Raw genomic sequence first — 22,203 nt, 5'->3', positions numbered from 1 at the left:
CCTTCCTACCTTCCTTCCTTCCTTCCCTCCTTCTGGTCTTCTTTCCCTTCCTTACTTCCTTCCATCTATCTTCCCTTCTTTCCTTCCATCTGTCTTCTCCTTCCTTCCTTCCTTCCTTCCTTCCTTCCTTCCTTCCTTCCTTCCATCTATCTTCCCTTCTTTCTTTCCGTCTGTCTTCTCTTTCCTTCCTTCCTTCCTTCCTTCCTTCCTTCCTTCCTTCCTTCCTTCCTTCCTTCCTTCCTTCCGTCCCTCCTTCCGGTCTTCTTTCCCTTCCTTCCTTCCTTACATCTATCTTCCCTTCTTTCCTTCCGTCTGTCTTCTCTTTCCTTCCTTCCATCTGTCCTTCCTCCCTTTCTTCCTTCTTTCCTTCCTTCCGTGTATCTGTCCTTCCTTCCTTCCTTCCTTCCTTCCATCTGTCCTTCCTACGTTCCTTTTTTCCTTCCATCTGTCCTTCCTACCTTCCTTTTTCCCTTTTTTCTCTTTTACTCATGCCAGCACGGAGAAAGGACACACAGTCATTCTACTGAACAACAAACAGTTTCCGCTTTTAGACTCTAACTCCTAGTGGGAGGAAATTTAAATAAGAGAGGGTAATAAAGTAATAAAGTAACAGAAACAAACCAAGGATTACTGATAACCTTTATTAACCCCTTTCTAGATCAGGAACAGTCAGTTTTACTACCAGGTGTCTGGTCTGATTCAACACAATGCCTCAGTGTTTACAGAAGTTCACAATCTGGAAACCATTATTACCAGGTTTCATTGACTGGTGATGCTGTTCTGTCTCTCAGGTGTCAAATGAAGGAAGGAAGGAAGGAGGAAGGGAGGGAGAAAGGAAAAGAGGAAGGGAGGAAAGGGAAGGGAAGAAGGAAGGGAGGAAAGGAAGGAAGGGAGGAAAAGACAGAAGGAAGGGAGAAAGGAAAAGAGAGGAAGGAAGGAAAAAGGACAGAGGAAGGAAGGAAGGAAGGAAGGAAGGAAAGAAAGAAGGGAAGAAAGGACAGAAGGAAGGGAGGATGGAAATTTCTAGAAACCATTATTACCAGGGTTCATTGACTGGTGATGTTGTTCTGTCTCTCAGGTGTCTCGTCTGGAGCAGACCTGGACCGCGTTACGCCAGCGACACACAGAGGGCGCCATTCTCTACGAGAAGACTCTGAGGCCATTTATGAAGAGCTTGAACGACGGGAGAGGTACAGTAGAGGTCCTCTCACAGTTTGCACCATTTGTCCATTGATGTATGAAGAGAACTGGACGGGCGTTGGGTTAATAGTAGGGAGGTTAACCCCAAAAAATAGGCCTTTGACTTCAAGTTATGATGCAGAGGCCGCCTTTGGTATGGAAGTACTTTAGGGTCATACATACATACATAAATGTATCCTAAGACACAAGTGACATCACACTTTGTATCAGAAATAAACAAGTTTTTTCAAAAATGGCCGCCAATGCACCAAAAATACTCTAGAGCCCATATCTTTGCTTCTGTTATAGCTATAATGACAAATTTGGTGTCAAAGTGTACATTTTTGGGGTCAAGGAATCCAATAAAATTGGTTTCAAGTCTAAAAAAACAACAATTTTCCCCATACCATGACAGTTGGGGGTAAATATGCACATTTCACATAAAGCATTGTATCATCAGAGTGACTTTACTTATCTTTTCCTTCAAAAACTTTAATTTTGTATTTAAGCAGTGCAGCTACTTCTGTACATTACATTTCTACCAGTCAGGAGTAGCCTATAGCAAATCAGTTCCTGCAACAACACATCCCGTCAGGGGCTGTGACAGCTGTTGAAGGTCAGAGGTGACAGGTTAACACTTTGAGGTTCGTATGACTTCCCAGATAGCATGCGGATGTGGGCCACTTGAGGCAATGATCCGGCACTGTACGCATTCTTCTGGCCCGGACAAAACAGACGTGAACCTAAACTGGCCCATGTAGTAAATGCTACATTTGGGCCAAATATCACAAAACGAATATGGCCCATCTTTGGCCGAAATATGGCAAGTATGGCAATGACTAATCCGGATGTGAGCCTAAAGAGGCCCACATATAAGGAAACATACTTGGCCCACCTTTGTTGAAACATATTTGGGCCAGTCTTGGCCGAACTGGTTTATTTGGTGTGTTTTTGGTTGACATCTGGCATTGTGATGGCTTGGTTATGGCCCACTTTTGGCAAACATGAGCGGACCGCCCAAGTGCCATCATTCCATGCTGTATGTGGGCCGGATGAACATGTCAGGTGTGGGCCAGATATGGGCCAAAAGAATTTTGCTATCTGGATTATATATAGTTATAATCTATTCTATATAACTATATCACATGATGCTATGGGCCCAAAAAGACTTTTCCCATAGACTTACTTTATGAAAGAGACATATTTTCTTTTGAGTATCACAATCCCTGTGAAGTGAGCGTGCTTCATGGGTGTATTGGGCCTGTAGAGCATGCTCAGTATAGTTTAAGGGAAGTGGGATTTTTGGCTTTACGCACAAGTGAACAGCTATTATGGGAATAATCAGGACCCCCGCCTTTAATGCAGTATCCAGTTCTCTTTATGTTCTTGTCTCATACCTAAAAAAAAACCCCACAAAGCAAAAAAAATAAACATGCTTAAACTGTTGCATAGAGAGGTGTAGCTTCCTCCACACAAACATTTTTAACCCTTAAACAGACAACGTGCACCAGGAGATACAGAATCTTTTAACCTTCCTGTTGTCCTTCCTTCCTTCCTTCCTTCCTTCCTTCCTTCCTTCCTTCCTTCCTTCCTTCCTTCCTCAGATCTAAGTTCAGCTGTTAGGGTAAATGTTCCCTCCTTCTGTCCTTTCTTCCTTCCTTCATCTGTCCTTCCTTCCTTCATCTGTCCTTCCTTCCTTCATCTGTTCTTCCTTCCTTCATCTGTTCTTCCTTCCTTCCTTCCTTCCTTCCTTCCTCCCTCCCTCCCTCCCTCTTTTCCATCCTTCCTTTCCTTCCTTCTTCCTCCCTTCCTTCCCTTCTTCCCTCCTTTCCTTCCTTCCTCCCTCCTTTCCTTCCTACCTTCCTTCCTTCCACCCTCCTTCCTTTCCTTCCTCCCTCCTTTCCTTCCTTCCTTCCTTCCTTCCTTCCTTTAGGTGCAAATGACATAACTAGTAAGGCCTGTTTAAGGGTTAAAAAGGTGCCAATCAGACATAAGAGCAAATCAGCCTTAAGATCAACAAAATGGAATAAAAAGTAATCAAAGTAAAGTTTAATACGAGATATAACTCTACTCTAAACATTTATCAACCCTCATTCTCACATAATACCCATATACAGTCAGATAGCATCTAAACCAGGAGTGTCAAACATGCGGCCCGTGGGCCATAACCGGCCCGCCAAGGGGTGCAATCCGGCCCACTTTCCTTCCTGTGTTCTTTTCTTTCCTTCTATCTGTCCTTCCTACTTCCTTTTATCCTTTCTTTCTTCCTTCCATCTGTCGTTCCTCCCTTTCTTCCTTCCATGTGTCCTTCTTCCCTTCCTCCCATCTGTCCTTCCTCCCTTTCTTCCCTCCTTCCTTTTGCCTCTCTTTCCTTCCTTCCCTTCTTATTTCCTTCCTTTCTCCCTTCTTTCCCTCCATCTTTTTAATGATCCGGCCCACATGAGATTAAATTGGTCTGTATGTGGCCCTTGAATGAAAATGAGTTTGACACCTCTGATCTAAACTAACAGTGAAGCTAATGAGTCTAATAAATCTAGACAGTAAGAACATTTGAAGGAAAACTGATAGAGGAGGGTAAAAGCTGATCTTTTCTCATTAAAATGAAATATTCTCTTGTTATAAGGAGACACTGAGCATTTTTATCCTGCAGCAAAACACTGTTGTGGATAACATTTGCTAGCATGCTCAACAGGTGCAGGTAGGAAGTGGATGTAAATATTTAGCAACAATTCATTACCACATAACAGCTGGTTAATGTGGTTTTAATTTAGTGATGCATAAATCTGCATGTTCTAAATATTTAAGCTAAAACTTGTAGCTTTGGACTCGTGAACAGCTGCAGCAACCAGCTCCAGATGGCTGGAGTTGGCAGCAACCCACCGAGGACACCTGCAGGACAGTGTGTGAAATGACAGGAGATGTTAGTGACTGAAAAATAGGAAATAGAGCAAAAATCAATCAATCAATCTTTATTTGTATAGCGCCAAATCACAACAAAGTTATCTCAAGGCTCTTTACACATAGAGCAGGTTCTAAACTGAACTCTTCAGGTTTTAACTTTAAAGAGACCCAACATTACCACATGAGCAACAGTGGAGAGAAAAAACTCCCTTTTAACAGGAAGTAACCTCAGAACCAGACTCAGAGTGGGAGAACATCTGCCTCGACCGGTTGGAGTAGAGAGGAGAGAGAGGAAGGATATAGGAGAGAGAGGAAGGAGAGGAGAGAGAGGAAGGAGAGGAGAGAGGGAGGATAGAGGAGAGAGAGGAAGGATAGAGGAGAGAGAGGAAGAGGAGAGAGAGAGAGGAAGGATAGAGGAGAGAGAGGAAGGATAGAGGAGAGAGAGGAAGGATAGAGGAGAGAGAGGAAGGAGAGGAAGAGGAGAGAGAGAGAGGAAGGATAGAGGAGAGAGGAAGGATAGAGGAGAGAGAGGAAGAGGAAGGATAGAGGAGAGAGAGGAAGGATAGATGAGAGAGAGGAAGAGGAGAGAGAGAGAGGAAGGATAGAGGAGAGAGAGGAAGGATAGATGAGAGAGAGGAAGGATAGATGAGAGAGAGGAAGAGGAGAGAGAGAGAGGAAGGATAGAGGAGAGAGAGGAAGGATAGAGGAGAGAGAGAGAGAGGAAGGATAGAGGAGAGAGGAAGGATAGAGGAGAGAGAGGAAGAGGAGAGGAGAGAGAGAGAGAGGAAGGATAGAGGAGAGAGAGGAAGGATAGAGGAGAGAGAGGAAGAGGAGAGAGAGGAAGGAGAGGAGAGAGAGAGAGGAAGGATAGAGGAGAGAGAGGAAGGATAGAGGAGAGAGAGGAAGAGGAAGGATAGAGGAGAGAGAGGAAGGATAGATGAGAGAGAGGAAGAGGAGAGAGAGAGAGGAAGGATAGAGGAGAGAGGAAGGATAGATGAGAGAGAGGAAGAGGAGAGAGAGAGAGGAAGGATAGAGGAGAGAGAGGAAGGACAAAGGAGAGAGAGGAAGGATAGAGGAGAGAGAGGAAGGAGAGGAGAGAGGAAGGGGAGGAGAGAGGAAGGATAGAGGAGAGAAGAAGGATAGAGGAGAGAGAGAGAGGAAGGATAGAGGAGAGAGAGGAAGGATAGAGGAGAGAGAGGAAGAGGAGAGAGAGGAAGGAGAGGAGAGAGAGAGAGGAAGGATAGAGGAGAGAGAGGAAGGATAGAGGAGAGAGAGGAAGGATAGATGAGAGAGAGGAAGAGGAGAGAGAGAGAGGAAGGATAGAGGAGAGAGAGGAAGGATAGATGAGAGAGAGGAAGAGGAGAGGAGAGAGAGAGAGGAAGGATAGAGGAGAGAGAGGAAGGACAAAGGAGAGAGAGGAAGGATAGAGGAGAGAGAGGAAGGAGAGGAGAGAGGAAGGGGAGGAGAGAGGAAGGATAGAGGAGAGAGGAAGGATAGAGGAGAGAGAGAGAGGAAGGATAGAGGAGAGAGAGGAAGAGGAGAGAGAGAGAGGAAGGATAGAGGAGAGAGAGGAAGGATAGATGAGAGAGAGGAAGAGGAGAGGAGAGAGAGAGAGGAAGGATAGAGGAGAGAGAGGAAGGACAAAGGAGAGAGAGGAAGGATAGAGGAGAGAGAGGAAGGAGAGGAGAGAGGAAGGGGAGGAGAGAGGAAGGATAGAGGAGAGAGGAAGGATAGAGGAGAGAGAGAGAGGAAGGATAGAGGAGAGAGAGGAAGGATAGAGGAGAGAGAGGAAGAGGAGAGAGAGGAAGGAGAGGAGAGAGAGAGAGGAAGGATAGAGGAGAGAGAGGAAGGATAGAGGAGAGAGAGGAAGAGGAAGGATAGAGGAGAGAGAGGAAGGATAGATGAGAGAGAGGAAGAGGAGAGAGAGAGAGGAAGGATAGAGGAGAGAGAGGAAGGATAGAGGAGAGAGAGGAGAGAGAGAGAGGAAGGATAGAGGAGAGAGAGGAAGGAGAGGAGAGAGGGAGAGGAAGGAGAGAGGGAGAGAGGAAGGATAGAGGAGAGAAGCACATTGAAGGTCCGGGACTGGAATCTGTCATCCGGACGTCTCCAGGCCCAGATTATCTGTGAGACCAGAAAGCACAGACAACTCCGGGGAAGAAGTTTAGGTTATTGAATGCATTAATAGAACATGAATGTTAATGGATATAGATGGATAGAGAGAGAGAGAGAGAGAGAGAGAGAGAGGGAGAAGGAGAGAGGAGCTCAGTGCATCATGGTGGGTGCTGAAAGTGACGAAACAGAAGGAGCTGTTGTGACATTTAAATATGTGGCCACACTCACTGGCTGCCGAACTGACAGAAAGTTGAGTGTTACAGTCCAATTTGGTTTGTTTTTTGAGTAAAGCTGGGCAATTAATCAAAACCGACATTTAGAAACTCTTAATCGACTTCATCTTGCTCATGTCAGTTAATGGTGGTGTTCACTGTTGCCATGACAACAAAGGTTGGATATCTTTAAAGGAATATGAAAAACTTGTCTCCAGTGATCATTTGAACCATCCTGTTGTCCTCGATTCAAGGAACAAAGGAGGGAGGAAAGGAGGGAGGGAGGGAAGAAAGGAGGAAGGAAAGAAGGAAGGAAGGAAATGAGGGAGGAAGGAAGGGAGGAAATGGAAAGAAGGAAGGGAGGAAAGGAAAGAAGGAAGGAAGGAAGGAAATGAAGGATGGAAGGAAGGAGGGAGGGAGGAAGGTAGGCAGGGAAGGAGAAAGGAAAAGAGGAAGGGAGGAAGGAAGGAAATAAGGAAAGAAAGATAGAAGGAGGGAGGAAGGGAGGAAAGGAAAGAAGGAGGGAGGAAGGAAGGAGGAAAGGACAGAAGGAAGGGAGGAAGGAAATTAAGGAAGGAGGGAGGGAGGGAGGAAGGAAATAAGGAAAGAAAGAGAGAGGAAGAAAAGAAAGATAGAAGGAGGGAGGGACGAAGGGAGGAAAGGACAGAAGGAAGGAAGGAAGGAAATTAAGGAAGGAGGGAGGGAGGAAGGAAGGACAGAGGAAGGAAAGATCTATCTTTGAGTCACTGCACTGTAAAAAATTAACCCTTTCATTCAGATGGACACACGTTTAGTAGAGATGTCTAAAGTGTATCATCAGATGTGTAAACGCCGGCAGACTCTTCAGATATTTGCTGACTCTCCTTCCTTCCTTCCTTCCTTCCTTCCTTCCTTCCATCTGTCTGTCTATTCCCCAGAGAGCTGCCCGCTGTCCAGCACCACCTTCCCGCATGTCCTCCCCCTCCTGTCTCTGCTGGAGAAGAACGTGGCGGTCAGCGAGGGGGTGGAGCCGTGGGAGACGGTGGAAGCCGGTGTGGACGTGGTCATGTTCCACCTGGGGGCGGCGAGGACCATCGCACAGCTGGGGGGCATCTACCGCTCCAACGCTGAGAGCAAACTGCAAGGTAAGAGTGAGGAAACCAGGCGGGGAGCTCTGGTCCTCTGAAATGAAGCCAACGCGGAAGTAACTTAGAGCTGCATTCTATCAAAAGGCCACCAGGGGGCGACCGTCTCTATACAAGTCAATGGAGAATTCACCAACTTCTCACTTGATTTCTAACCTCAGTAAACGTTTTCAAAATGTGTTTATGGTCTCAATCGCTAGTTTAAAGCCTTCTTCAATGCAGTATGATGTTCGGAAGCCAATAGTTTCGAATCTAGGCTGCGCCATCTTGAAAATTTCAGGTGCATGCTGGGAAAAATAAAAACACGGATTCTACTTATATGGGCATGAGGCGGGGCCATGGGCGGAGTCATGGGCAGAGCGGGAAGGTTGCTATGGTTGCGAGGGCTGGATCTCGAGGACATTGGTCAATCAACCTGTCAATCAGGACGTAGCCACGCCCTAATGCATACCCTGCTTTATCGTCACATATAAAATCAGGGAGGCCAAAATGTCCCAAATGAACATCATACTGCATTGAAGAAGGCTTTAAACTAGCGATTGAGACCATAAACACATTTTGAAAACGTTTACTGAGGTTAGAAATCAAGTGAGAAGTTGGTGAATTCTCCATTGACTTGTATAGAGACGGTCGCCCCCTGGTGGCCTTTTGATAGAATGCAGTTCTAAGTTACTTCCACGTTGGCCTCATTTCAGAGGACCGGAGCTCCCCGCCTGATGGGTACTAACAAAATAAGAAGAAATCGTAGATATGAATGAAAATAAGAGGGGATTTGTTAAGTGGCTTCTAAATAAGACGTGCAATTATCAACATTTGTGTGATGGCGATGTGATGTCGGTGTTGCAGGTTTCCAGGAGCAGGCCGAGGTCTTCGAGCTGTTCCTCACCGACTTCCAGATGAGGCTGCTGTGGGGGAGCAGGGGAGCGCAGGAGGTCCAGACCCTCCGATACTCAAAGTTCAACCAGGTGCTGACGGCCTTGTCCAACAAGCTGGAGCCGCCCGTCAGACCTCGCTGAGCTGATCCCAGAACCTGAGTCCAGGTCGGCGGAGCTCTTTCCTACAGATACTCTTCTGTTGGACACTGAGCAGCTCTTCCTAGGATTTTGGGATTCAGGGATTTGCTTAACGGTAAACTGGGAAGTCATTATCAGGGAGAGCAGGACGATGTTAGCACTCCAGTCTGCAGGTCTGGAGGCTCAGTCGTTCTCCAGCAGGACGGGCGCTGGTCCATCTTATCCTAATGCTAATGGTTAACTTCTAACAGCAGCATCTTTGGAAGCTGAGGATAGTCTCTAGAAGAAGTCAGTAGGTTCGGAGCGGTGACAGCAGGGGGAGTATGAAGAGGAGGAGCACTGTGGAGGGACGGAGAAGCTGCAGGATAGACAACGTTACAGAGCTGCTGCTGCTTTGGTAAACATCTGGACCGTTTCCTCGTGAACCACAGCTGTCAGTTCGTTCTCATTTACTCTGTGTTTAACTGAGGGCTCGTTTCAAAGCAGCAGTACCAGAGCTTGTTATCCCGCCAGCATCTTTTACAGAACATGTTAAAGAGTTCGACAGAGAACCGAGCTGATCTCAGTGAAATGGACCGTAGATACTGTACAGTCACATGTTCTGTTGCAGGAAGTGAAATGTATTTTCATGATAAGAGAGGCTGTGCCTCCGCGCCGTAACTCATTTTTAGTTTAATGTAATGTATAGAAACATGTTTTTATGTTTATCTGAAGGCTGGATCTTCCTGAAAACTGTATAAACTGTAACTGTCATATTGTAAAACACAATAACAGCAGAGATTAATAACGTTATCTACATTTCTATATGTGATATATTCAAAATTCACATTTCCAAAATATCTTAAAAACTAGTTTTAATGGATTGGTTTGTTAAAATGTATAATTTGTATTTTTGTTGGTTTTATAGAATTTGAAATGACATTTGCACCATTTTTTAATCAAAAGTAAGACTGAATGCTCCTGAAAATGTCAAATGGTGTAACCACAAAAGTATGATGAATATTAAATATGTTATCACCTACAGTGTATTTAAGTGAACTTATACTAATAATGACTGTACATTTTTGCTGGTCTCCATGGTTACCCAGATTAAATGTAATATTTAGAACAATAGTATTCCATTAGCTTTATTTAATATAAAAGTTATAATGTAAGATCATGCCAAACTAGTTGATATGATGTTAGGTAGAAAGGAAGGAAGGAAGGAAGGAAGGAAGGAAGGAAGGATGGAAGATCATGCCAAACTAGTTGATATGGTGTTAGGTAGGAAGGAAGGAAGGAAGGAAGGAAGGAAGGTGTTTTATTGACTATTTACTGTTTTTAAGCAAGTTGAATTATTTGGTACAAAGTTTTTATGGTTACACCACTTAGACATTTTTACCATAATCCTCTAATATATTCTCTCTAAATGGATTAAAAGCAGAAATTTGATGCTGGGTCCATAAAAAAAGAATGTGTGCAAGTTATTCATACGTTTATTTTCACATTTTAACCCTTTAAATTTAAACTAAACCTCATGGACACAATAAAACCATCATTGACCCTTATATAGTTATTATTATGTGTTTATAGTTATTTAATGTAACCTGGGATGAGGGATGAGGTTAGTCCTGCTGTTATCAGTTCACTTTCAACTCAGAACTTTTATTTTGTTATTGATCTCTCTTATTGTCTCCTTCATAATAAAAGCATATCACCCATAACTCTTATTATTACTGGAGTGTGAAGAGGATACAGGTACAGAAAAGCATTTGTAACCCCTTAAACAGAATTAATGATGTAATATTTATGTGAAATGTAAATAAAACATGTTTACCTCACTCTTGAGACAGTTTGACTATTTAGTGAAACATTTGAAATGAAACCTGACTCACGCAAGGGCTGCTCGATTATGGAAAGAATCATAATCACGATTATTTGGGTCAAAATTGAAATCACGATTATTAAAACGATTTTTTTTTAAACTTGAGAAACATGCTGCATTTATTGTCCATTCGGTTTAATTCATTTTCTCTCCCAGCAGCAGCCTTTTATATCTGCCGCTTAACGCAACACACAGCAGAAAATGTGCAGAGATATTAGAGCTGAGCGAGTTACCATGACGATAGTTAAGTGAGTTACCATGACGACAGTTCACACATCACTTCCTGGTTTTTAATAATTAGTCAGTAAACTCAGCTTCGTCTGACTCAGGCTGGAAACTCTGCACTTTTATTTACAGTTAAAACATTTCACCGTGTGTTTCAGCTTCTGTCAAACTAACGGAGCTGCAGCGGCTTCCGGTCTAAGCTTTTCAAAATAAAGTTTATTGTCTGACGCAGGCTGGAAACTCGGCACTTTTATTTACAGTTAAAACATTTCACTGTGTGTTTTCAGCTTCTGTCAAACTAACGGAGCTGCAGCGGCTTCCTGTCTAAGCTTTTCAAAATAAAACCTTTGTTATTGAGCGCTATCTCATTATTATTAAAAATCGTTTCCCCCCTGATTTTATTAGTTTTGAGATCGTTTGGTTTGGCCCCTAAATCGTAATCACGATCAAATTTCGATTAATTGAACAGCCTTAACTCACGCTGCACATTGTCTAATAGAAAACACATAAACTGATGATTTCACACTTGTTTGAAGACATTTGGGCTTTTTTCCAGTTCCTGATGAAACGTGACGTCATAAACTGATGTGGAGGATGTTGTGTAAACATGAACTTCTTTGGTAATCAAACCTGAATCTTTCTGAAGAATATAGTTATGTGTTTCATGGTCAGAAGAAGATGTTGTATTAAAACTATTCTATATACTATGTTTTTTCCAGTCTGGACAGTAAAGAAAAAGTTAAAAAAAATCAAGCTTAACTGCACCATGGAGATTAATATCCCAGTTTTACATGATACTGTAGCACCCTCTGCTGTGTAAATATACACATATATTTCAATTCACTCACTGGCTACTTCATTAGTCACACCTGTACAATCTAATTCAATCCAACAGCTCTGCTTTAAATTATACTTTTATGAAGTTTGTACATTTTTAGTTTTTCTTAACATTGTCAGAAATGTGATAATTCTCATACATACATATATTTATATATTTCAGGTCAGTCTATTACAAATATACATATTTATAGAGTTTGCACCTTTATATATATAGCCTATATATCATGTTATGCTATGAATGTATTGCTTTTGGTCGCTGTGCTGTCTGGACTGATTAAAACAGATTAAAAAGAAAAAAGAAAAGTAAAATAGAAGATGAAGTTTAATAAAAGCTGGCTAGGTTAAAAAAGTGTTAAGATGTTAAAAGACAAAATAAATAGAAGGATGATAAATATAAAATAATAAATAAAAAATGTCTTAAATATTTGAATATATATTTTTTTTAATATACTTCTTAGAAAACATTTAAAGCAGTAAAAAGCAATACAAAATAAATAAATAAATATATATTTAAAAAAGTCACCACCAAAAAAAAAGGTCACACACTCTTATATTTCGTTGGACCGCCTTTAGCTCTGATTACAGGAAACATTCACTGTGGCATTGTTTCCATAAGCTTCAGCAATGTCACAACATTTATTTCCGTCCAGTGTTGCATTAAGTTTTCACCAAGATCTTGTATTGAGGATGGGAGAGTCGACCCACTGTGCAAAGCCTTCTCCAGCACATCCCAAAGACTCTCAATGGGGTTCAGGTCTGGGGTTAAATAACTTGTTGCCAGCTGAAAGATAATCTCCCATGCAGTAATTATCCAACAGGAGGCTCTTAACGATGTGCTAAATTAAATCCAGGTGGCGACTTTTTCTTTTTTTTTGGCCAGGCAGTGTGTATAAATAGATATGTTATGTTATGAATGTGTTGCTTCCGGTCGCTTTCTGGACTGTGAGCTTCCAACGTGTCCTCCCAACGGAACTCCGCCCCAAGCCGGCCAGGTGCCTTCTGGGAAATGATGTCCTCTACGTCACTCCGTTCCGTGTTACGCAACGACACGCTGGCAGCAGAGGAACTACAGAACTACCAACCGTCCGCTCGTCGTTAGCAGACGGTGTCACAGCAGCCAAAATGTTGAGCATCTTGTCTCTGCTGCTTCTCTTCTTCTCTGTGGGTCCGGTCTGTTGTGTTTTTCAGAAACTTTACTGCAGCATCTCAGAAAGCTGCGACTGTGACTTCAAGCCGAATATAAGAGGTAAGATGTTTGTTTTGGTATTAAAGCTTAGCTAACCTGCTGCTTCTTGTTAGCTAGCTAGCATGACTGAACAGCTGAAACCAAACCCTAAAAATAGCTTTAAAATCATTGATATGTTGTGTTTGTGAGTATAAAGTAAGTGTTATTTAAATTGTGCTTTAGTGTTAGCTGTGCTAGCTACACTGTCAGGTCAGTAAACACAAGATATCCTCTTTGCTTTTTACTGTTTCTGTGTTGTTTTGATGCAGAGATGGAGAGAAAAGGCCTCTAAAAGTGACTCAAACACTAAAACTGTATTTCTTATTTGCTAAAACACACAAATATATGCTGTTATTGTGTTGGTTTGATGCAGAGATGGAGAGAAAAGGCCCCTAAAAGTGACTCAAACACTAAAACTGTGTTTCTTATCTGCTAAACAACAACACATATGATCTTATTGTGTTGTTTTCTTCTCACTAAAGACAACAGAAACTACTTGAATACTTGAATAGTGCTTTAGATAAGAATAACTCACCATTCATCCATTTGCCATAAAGAAAACTAAAATAAAGAAGTAATAATATAAGATAAGATAATCCTTTATTAGTCCCACAGTGGAGAAATTACATTACATTAATGCAGCAGCAAAGTGGAGAGTAAAAAACAGAAAAAGCTGTAATTTCCCAGCTAGGGATCAATAAAGTATATCTATCTATCTATCTATAGAAATAATATAAAACAATAAAAATAAGTAAGTACGCAAGCGATAAAAAGACTAAAATAATAGTAGCATTATGTACAAGAGTAATAATGGTGTTAAATGAGTTATATATTGTTATTACATGGATTTTAAAGTGGAATAATACATGTATATACAGCATAGTACTGCGATATTGTACATGACAATATTATTTGATACATGGATGCCAAGTATTGATCTTTTATTATAGAAATTGCAAATGAAAAGTGAAGGTTTTTTTCCTTTGGGGACATAATTTGCAGGTGATAAAAGGGAATGAATTGCAGCATATACCGGTATATATTTAAAATCACAATATTGTATCGTGGAGCCGCTGCTGATCCCCACACCTAGTATATATTGAATGGTTAAACTCAGTAATAGTGTAAGTACTGATATTGCAAGTCGTGTACATTTTAATATATTGATTTATATTTGAAAAGAATATTATATGTTTTAATGTCATAGACTTTCAGCCACATCTCAGTTCACATCTGTATCTTTCTCCCGGATCAAACTCAGAACATACAATAGTTAGTAGAGCTGCGACGACAATGACAAACAATCATTTTAGTAATTTATCAGGTAATATTAGCTGCTTTCACTTTCTTAAATGTGATATTTGCTGTCTCGTGCATAGCAATCCGGCCCACATGAGATTAAATTGGTCTGTATGTGGCCCTTGAATGAAAATGAGTTTGACCCCTCTGCACTAAACACTAAAAACTGTAAAATAAAAACCCATAAAATTACTATTATTGACTAATATTGACTGTTTTCAAAGCAAAGAAACTAGAAAATAACACTGAACTAAACAAAATAAGTCAGGTAGAGCTAACATAAAAAGTCATAAATAAATAAATAAACTGCTTTTATCCAGTTTGGTGTTTTACTAACATCACATGTCTCTGTTTCTGTGTCCTAACCATCAGATCTGGAGTGGGACCTTTACAAAAATGTCTACGGACAACATCTGGCACAGGATATCGTGTCGGAGGAAGTGGCGAAGTTCCTTCAGAATAAAAGCCCGGACCGGCCCCTGGTGCTGTCCTTCCACGGCTCGTCGGGGACGGGGAAGTCGCTGGTCAGCTCCATGCTGGGAAACCATCTGTACGGCTCAGCCATGAGCAGTCCCTACGTCCACCAGTTCATCCCAACGCTGCACTTCCCTCTGGCCAACCGGGTGGACGAGTACAGGGTGAGATAGAGCAATCAATCATCAATCATCAATCAATCATCAATCAGTCAATCTGTATGTATGCAGCAGCCTTCATACAGGTTAATGTTGTTATAATAAGACAGAACAAGTGTCGACTGAGATCAATATAAAGAAAAGCAACAAACAGAACAATCTGAGACCAATACGCACCTCTTCAAAATAAGAGATAATGAAGGAAGGAAGGAAGGACAGATGGAAGGGAGGAAGGAAGGGAGGAAGGGAGGAAAACGAGACAGGAAGGAATGAAGGAAAGAAAAAAAGTAAGAAAGGGAGGAAGGACAGAAGGAAGGAAGGAAGGACAGATGGAAGGGAGGAAGGAAGGCAGGAAGGAAGGAAAACAAGACAGGAAAGAAAGATAGAAGGAAGGAAGGAAATAAGAAAGAAGGGGAAGAAGGACAGATGGAAGGAAGAAAGGGAGGAAGGAAGGAAAACAAGACAGGAAGGAAAGATCGAAGGAAGGAAAAAAGAAGAAGGACAGATGGAAGAAAGGGAGGAAGGAAGGAAGGAAAAAATGAAAGGAAGGAAGGACAGATGGAAGGGAGGAAGGAAGAAAGGGGGGAAGGAAAACAAGACAGGAAGGAAAGATGGAAGGAACGAAGGAAGGAAAAAAGAAAGGGAAGAAGGACAGATGGAAGGAAGGAAGGACAGATGAAAGGAAGGAAGGAAAACAGACAGGAAGGAAAGTGGGCCAGACTGCTCCCCTCGGCGGGCCGGTTCTGGTCCACGGGCCTCATGTTTGACTCCCGTGGTTTAGAAACTGTTTTATTGTTTATTCATGAATAAACCTGTTGGGGTTGATTCTGCTGCTTCACCTCTCTGAACGCTGATGTTGCCCCCCCCCCCGCTGTGGTGTTTTTTAGGAGGAGCTGAAGATCTGGGTGAAGGAGAACCTGACGGACTGCGCCCGCTCCGTCTTCATCTTTGATGAGATGGAGAAGATGCCGCCGGGCGTCATCGACGTGCTCGAACCTTTCCTCGGACCCTCACACGTCGTGTTCAGAACCAACTACAGGAAAGCTATATACGTCTTCATCAGGTACACACACATACAAATACACACATATACACAAACACATATACACACACTAACACACATATACACATTTACACACTAACACACATATATACACACTAACACACATATATATACACATATATATACACACACACTAACACACAGACATTAACACACACACTCACTTACACACTAAACTACACACACTCACTCTCTCTCTCTCACACACACTAACACACTCTCACATACACTCACACACACTAACACACACACTAACGCACTCTCACATATACACACACAGTAACACACTCACTTACATACTAAACTACACACTCTCTCACCCACACTAAAGTTGAGATCATTCAACAGTCAGTATCATCTGTTAGGCAGCATAGTCTTCACCTTTTCCCTGCAGACTCTAAATGTGTGTGTGTGTGTGTGTGTGTGTGTGTGTGTGTGTGTGTGTGTGTGTGTGTGTGTGTGTGTGTGTGTACTGTGTGTGTGTACTGTGTGTGTGTGTGTGTTTCCCTGCAGCACGGTGGGGGAGGAGGTGATTAATAAAGTTGCTCTGGAGCAGCGTCAGGCTGGACGGGACCGAGAGGAGATCGAGTCAGCTGACCTGGAAGACGCCATCGCACACACACTTTACAACAGCAACACAAGTAAGAGTCCTTAAAGGGTGTGTGTGTGTGTGTGTGAGAGAGAGAGAGTGTGTGAGTGTGAGTGAGTGTAGTTCCAGACCACACACTCACATACACACACAATCACTCACACCACTCACTCACTCACTCACTCACTCACTCACACACACACATACACACACATTCACTCACTCTCACAATCAATCACTCACATACACTGACTCATTCACTCACACACACACACACTGAACTACACACACTCAATCACACACACACACTTACTCATTCACACACACACACACACAATCAATCACACACACACTCTCACTCACTCACACATACACACTGAACTACACACTCAGACACACAGAACTACACACACTCACTCACACACTCACTCACGCACTCACACACACACACTGAACTACACACACTCACTCACACACACACACACACTGAACTACACACTCAGACACACAGAACTACACTCACTCACACACTTACGCTCACACACACACTCTTTTCATACATTTGCTTTTTAAAATATTTGTATTTATTGTACATTTACATTTTATAAATAAATAAATATGAGCCGTTAACTTCCTGTTTCAGTTTCAGAAAAGTCTTCTTCTTCTTCTTCTTCTTCTCCTTCTTCTTCTTCTTCTACCGAGCCGATCGGTCTGATCAGCTGATTATCTCTGCAGCAACGTCTCTCTTTCTCACATCGTTTCCTTTCTTTCTCTCTGCAGGCGGATTCTTTCACTCCAGCATCATCCAGCAGCAGCTCATCACTCGCTTCGTTCCCTTCCTGCCGCTGAGCCGACGCCACGTGGAGCGCTGCGTCCTCGCCCAGCTCTGCCAGCGAGGCTCCTGTAGCCGTGACGACGTGGTGCAGGCAGTAGGGGGCGACGTCATCTACACGCCCGTCCAGGGGGAGTACTTCTCCTCCACGGGATGCAAGGCCGTCTCCGCCAAAATAAACTTCTTCCTGTGAGGAGACGGAAGTTAAGATGAGGTTTTTATATTAAAGACCTCGAGTTAAGGGAAGGAGGGAGGGAGGGGGGGGGGGGGGAAGATGGAAGGAAGGAAGGGAGGATGGATGGATGGATGGAAGGAAGGGAGGGGGGAGGAAAGAAAGCTGGAAGGGAGAAAGCAAGGATGGATGGATGGAAGGAAGGGAGGGAGGGGGGAGGAAAGATGGAAGGGAGGAAAGATGGAAGGGAGGGAGGGAGAGAGGAAAGATGGAAGGAAGGAAAGGAGGGAAGGAAGGGAAGAAAGAAGGAAGGAAGGATGGATGGATGGATGGAAGGGAGGGAGGGATGGAGGGGGGAGGAAAGATGGAAGGAAGGAAGGGAGGAAAGATGGAAGGAAGGAGGGAAGGGAGGGAGGAAAGATGGAAGGAAGGGTGGAAGGATGAAATGAAGGAAAGATGGAAGGAAAGGAAGAAGAAAGGAGGACGGGGTCAATTTGACCCGAGAGAACAACACGAAGACTAAAGGACCTGAAAGAAACACTTGAGGTGAGTCGGAGAGGAAAGAGGAAAGAGGAAAGAAGGGAGGAATAAGTTTCTTCTTTTAACGGAAGTCGGAGCTGCAACCTTTACAGACTGGAAGCAGATCAACAGGAGAGTTTATTCCCTGAGCATCCGAACCAAGACTCCTCCTCTTCCTCTTCCTCTTCCTCCTCCTCTTCCTCTTCCTTGCTCTACCTCCAGCCCAAACACTTTAATTTATAAACTCTACGTTGGTTCAGTACGAGCTCCGACTCTGATTGCTTTATATGTGTCTTCATCATCATCATCATCATCATCATCATCATCATCATCGTCTCTGTCGTGCCATCGAGGATCCAGCCAGGAAGCAGCTGGAGGTTTGGGGGTTTTTTCTCGGTGCCTTTTGCTCGTCTGTTAGCCGGCTAACAGCAGCAGGAAAAAAAAAAGAGCTCAGCGTCTTTTACTTTACGGACTGATGCACATTTTACTGTAAAGGCAGCAAAGGGAGAAAACACTTGTTGATTTTATTGTGTTTAATTGTTTATTTCAGGAGGAGGAAAATAAGTCTTAATGTTGGATGTAAAGCTTCCTGTTTGCAGCAGTAACAGACTGTGATGGAGGTGATATCAATCTTTAGTTTATTGTATTTGTGGCTTTATGGTAAAGAAGCACATGAAGGAGTGTGTGTGTGATAATTCATGTCAGAGCTTTTAGCACCAAGTTTACAGCAGAGATATTTCTGTGCCATCATCTATAACAGGGTCCTTGCTGCTCTTAAGGTATCAAATTATCTTTAACCCTTAAACAGGCAAGAATGGAAAATGAGATGTAAAAAAACATAATTTGATGTTGCTAATTATGTCATTTGCACCTAAAGTAAAATATTTCCATTCATATTTTTAATATATTTTGAATTTTATGAGTTGTGTCTCAACCAGGATGTGTTGCCCTTATTAAGGCATACAATGGTCATAATGGTAAAAACACTTAAATGTGTTATTTAACATAGTAAAGTGAAACATTCTGGTCATTAATACTAGTTTCTAAACTGATTTTTATAATTTTATAACTGCCACAAGCTTCAATTCTACCAATATAAGGCACATATACATTTAAACAACCACCTTAACCATCCTAACAGGAAGTTAAAGAGTCTGTATCTCCTGGTGCACGTTGCCTGTTTAAGGGTTAAGCAGCTTTAGAAAGTATTAAAATATTATAAATTTCATGAACAAAAGTCTTTTATATATTTTCTTTTACCTGCCTCATGCAGTAATGTTAGTTATAACTACTCTGCAGCTTGTCAGGAGGCTTTTTTATATTTATTAAATATAAGAAACAGACAGTGGAATTCTTTTATTTTGAAAATTTTTGGAAGGTAATCCATCCAGCCACTTCCTGATGATCGTCTAGGACCTGATTGAATTATTGTTAATGAATTATATCATTAAGATTTATTGTTTATATAGTGCTGAGATGTAACTGTTGGTCACATGATGGTTTTTACAGGTTGTGTTCTATGGTTGCTATGGATACAGGTAGTTCTATGGTTGCTATAGATACAGGTTGTGTTCTATGGTTGCTATAGATACAGGCTCAAAAATGTCTTTTAAAAGTGTTTAATTTAACAGAATCCTGCTGAAACGTTGACTATAACAAAACTATAACACATTTCATTAAAACCTAAAACACTCTAATTTAATAACTCAAATTTCAAAAGCTTCCTTTTTAATTTTAATTCAACTTTAAAAGCCACAAATGTCACTTTCTTCTTAATTATAAAGGCATCCAACAACAGGTGATAATAGCAAATATTTTACATGTGTAATAAAAAAAATGTCAATTTAAGACTTTTCCTCTCAGGACTGATAGAAAGAAAAATGCCTGAAGTTAAACTGAAGTCATATTTTAAGAGTTTAATGTCTGTTTAACTCTTTGTGCCTCACTAAGGACAGTTTTGGCTTTTTATTTTTTATTTTTTTTGATCATTTGAGCTTGATTTTATTCTAATCAATCACTTATAATAGATCTATAATACACTGTATAAACAACATTTTTTGAGTCCCCTGCTTGAAAAAAATACTCTTTTAGTTATAATTTGTTTCAATGGAGACATTTTTTTTTTTCATTTTTAAAATCTAACACTACACAAAAAATAACAATGCATCAGAATAAATGTTTTTATTAATCATTGACATTTCCCAGACTGTGATAATCCCCCTGAAATAATTCACTTTGCATTTAGTATATAGAAAATAATTCAATTTTTGTCTTTTAATTTGAAAAAAAAACAGGTGTTATATGTAAACCAACTGGCATTTAAAGGGTTAAAATCCTTAAAAATGTATTAATACTTGATCTTTATTATCAGGACTGATGTTGGTTTGATTAAATAATTAATTTAAAGTAGAAATAATATTAATTTCTACATATAGGAACAGTTTTTAAGTGAGGCACAAAGGTTAAATCAGCTGTATTTTATTTTTCTCTCCACTTTAAAACACCTGATTGTGAATATTAAGCTCGTTATCAAACCTTAACGAGCTTCAGCTGCTTGATAACGAGCTTAATAATTATTATAATAATAATAATAATAATAATCAAGTGTTTTAAAGTGGAGAGAAACCTAAAACATGCAGAGCAGGGTGTGAGATGCACTTCTCTGTTTCTGCCAGCAGGGGGCGGCAGAGACTTCATATTAACCTTCCTCCCCTCCTGCACTTCTCTGTTTCTGCCAGCAGGGGGCAGCAGAGACTTCATATTAACCTTCCTCCCCTCCTGCACTTCTCTGTTTCTGCCAGCAGGGGGCAGCAGAGACTTCATATTACCCTTCCTCCCCTCCTGCACTTCTCTGTTTCTGCCAGCAGGGGGCAGCAGAGACTTCATATTAACAGGCGAGGAAGAGGAGGAAGTTTAATTTGATTTAATGACATTAACCCTTTATTGGGCAAATAATTATATTTGGTAACTTCTGTAAATATCCCAAAATATCCTTCCTTCCTTCTTTCCTTCCTTCTTTCCTTCCTTCCTTCCTTCCTTTCCTTCCTCTCCTTCCTCCCTGCCTTCTTTCTTCCCTTCCTCTTTTCCTTTCTCCCTCCCTCGTTCCTTATTTCCTCTGTCCTTCCTTCCATCTGTCCTTCCTCCCTCCCTCCTTCTTTCCTTCCTCCGTCCTTCCTTCCTTCCTTTCCTTCCTTCCATCTGTTCTTCCTCCCTCCCTCCTTCTCTCCTCCCTTCCTTCTTTCTTTCCTCCATCCCCCTTTCTTCTTCTTTCCTTCCTTCTTTCTTCCCTTCCTCCCTCCCTCCTTCTCTCTTTCTTTCCTCCCCCCTACCTTCCTTCCTTCCTTCTTTACTCCGTCCTTCCTTCCTTTCCTTCCTCCCTCCTTCCTTCCCTCCCTTCCTTCCATCCTTCCTTTCAATGAGTGTCCTATAAAGGGTTAATCTCACATGAGAGGGGGAAAAAATAATGTTTTATGTTTTAGTTTCTTTCCTATAAAACTTTTAAAGGTTAGGGCTTTTATTTTGAAACACAGTCAAAGTGCACTTTACTTTTCTAGAGGATAAAAACTGATTATATAAAAACTCATCTGCCAAAATTAATACTTTAAAATCTGAATTATTGCTTTTCCAACAGAATGAATGACTGTAAACCTGAATACAATGAGAAGTGATGCAGATACACTGCTTTCCCTTCATTCCTTCCTTCCTTCCTGCCTTCCTTCTGGTCTTCTTTCCCTTCATTCCTTCCTTCCTTCCTTCTTTCTTTCCTTCCCTCCTTCTGGTCTTCTTTTCCTTCCTTCCTTCCTTCCTTCCTTCGACCTATCTTCCCTTTTTTCCTTCCATCTGTCTTCTCTTTCCTTCCTTCCTTCCCTCCGTCTGGTCTTCTTTCCCTTCCTTCCTTCCTTCCTTCCTTCCTTCCTTCCTTCCTTCCTTCTATCTTCCCTTCTTTCCTTCCGTCTGTCTTCTCTTTCCTTCCTACCTTCCTTCCTTCCCTCCGTCTGGTCTTCTTTCCCTCCCTCCCTTCCTTCCTTCCTTCCTTCCTTCCATCTATCTTCCCTTCTTTTCTTCCGTCTGTCTTCTCTTTCCCTCCCTTCCTTCCTTCCTTCCTTCCTTCCTTCCTTCCTTCCTTCCTTCCTTCCATCTATCTTCCCTTCTTTTCTTCCGTCTGTCTTCTCTTTCCCTTCCTTCCTTCCTTCCTTCCTTCCATCTATCTTCCCTTCTTTTCTTCCATCTGTCTTCTCTTCCCTCCCTCCCTCGCTCCCTTCCTTCCTTCCTTCCTTCCTTACTTGACACTAAATACTTGAAGGTTTGTTCTTTTTATTTTGTAATTTAATAATAAATAATCTTTTTCTTTTATTACTTAATGAGGATTTAAACTGATTTGTTTCTGTTCATTGTGTTTAAA

At 41.8% G+C, this 22,203-nt stretch overlaps 2 protein-coding genes across 2 annotated transcripts; both read left to right on the top strand.

Annotated features, from left to right (window-relative positions):
• Positions 1-1,072: 1,072 nt before the first annotated feature.
• sh2d3cb (SH2 domain containing 3Cb) lies at positions 1,073-8,544 on the top strand (the record flags this gene model as incomplete). The annotated part of the gene is made up of 3 exons (XM_053324880.1): positions 1,073-1,190; positions 7,322-7,528; positions 8,375-8,544. Coding segments are annotated over 3 exons (495 nt in total), but the record flags the coding sequence as incomplete, so codon positions are not given.
• Positions 8,545-12,557: 4,013 nt separating this feature from the next.
• On the top strand, positions 12,558-17,303 carry tor2a (torsin family 2, member A). Its single transcript, XM_053326182.1, has 5 exons — positions 12,558-12,716; positions 14,367-14,632; positions 15,514-15,689; positions 16,203-16,330; positions 17,059-17,303. Exons 1-5 carry the CDS (start codon positions 12,593-12,595, stop codon positions 17,301-17,303), a joined length of 939 nt encoding a protein of 312 aa, XP_053182157.1. The 5' UTR covers positions 12,558-12,592.
• Positions 17,304-22,203: the final 4,900 nt, after the last annotated feature.

The sequence above is a fragment of the Scomber japonicus genome, chromosome 9 (assembly GCF_027409825.1).
Source record: "Scomber japonicus isolate fScoJap1 chromosome 9, fScoJap1.pri, whole genome shotgun sequence".
In the NCBI taxonomy this organism is placed as follows: Eukaryota; Metazoa; Chordata; class Actinopteri; order Scombriformes; family Scombridae; genus Scomber; species Scomber japonicus.
The sequence above is the reverse complement of the archived record's forward strand: the minus strand, read 5'-3'. Positions and strand labels throughout refer to the sequence as shown.

Bases quoted from the DNA above. Each gene is read 5' to 3' on its own strand.
- tor2a (XM_053326182.1), top strand. From the start codon at position 12,593: ATGTTGAGCATCTTGTCTCTGCTGCTTCTCTTCTTCTCTGTGGGTCCG. The intron at 15,690-16,202 runs GTACACACACAT...GTTTCCCTGCAG, and splicing joins GCTATATACGTCTTCATCAG to CACGGTGGGGGAGGAGGTGA. The intron at 16,331-17,058 runs GTAAGAGTCCTT...TTCTCTCTGCAG, and splicing joins ACTTTACAACAGCAACACAA to GCGGATTCTTTCACTCCAGC.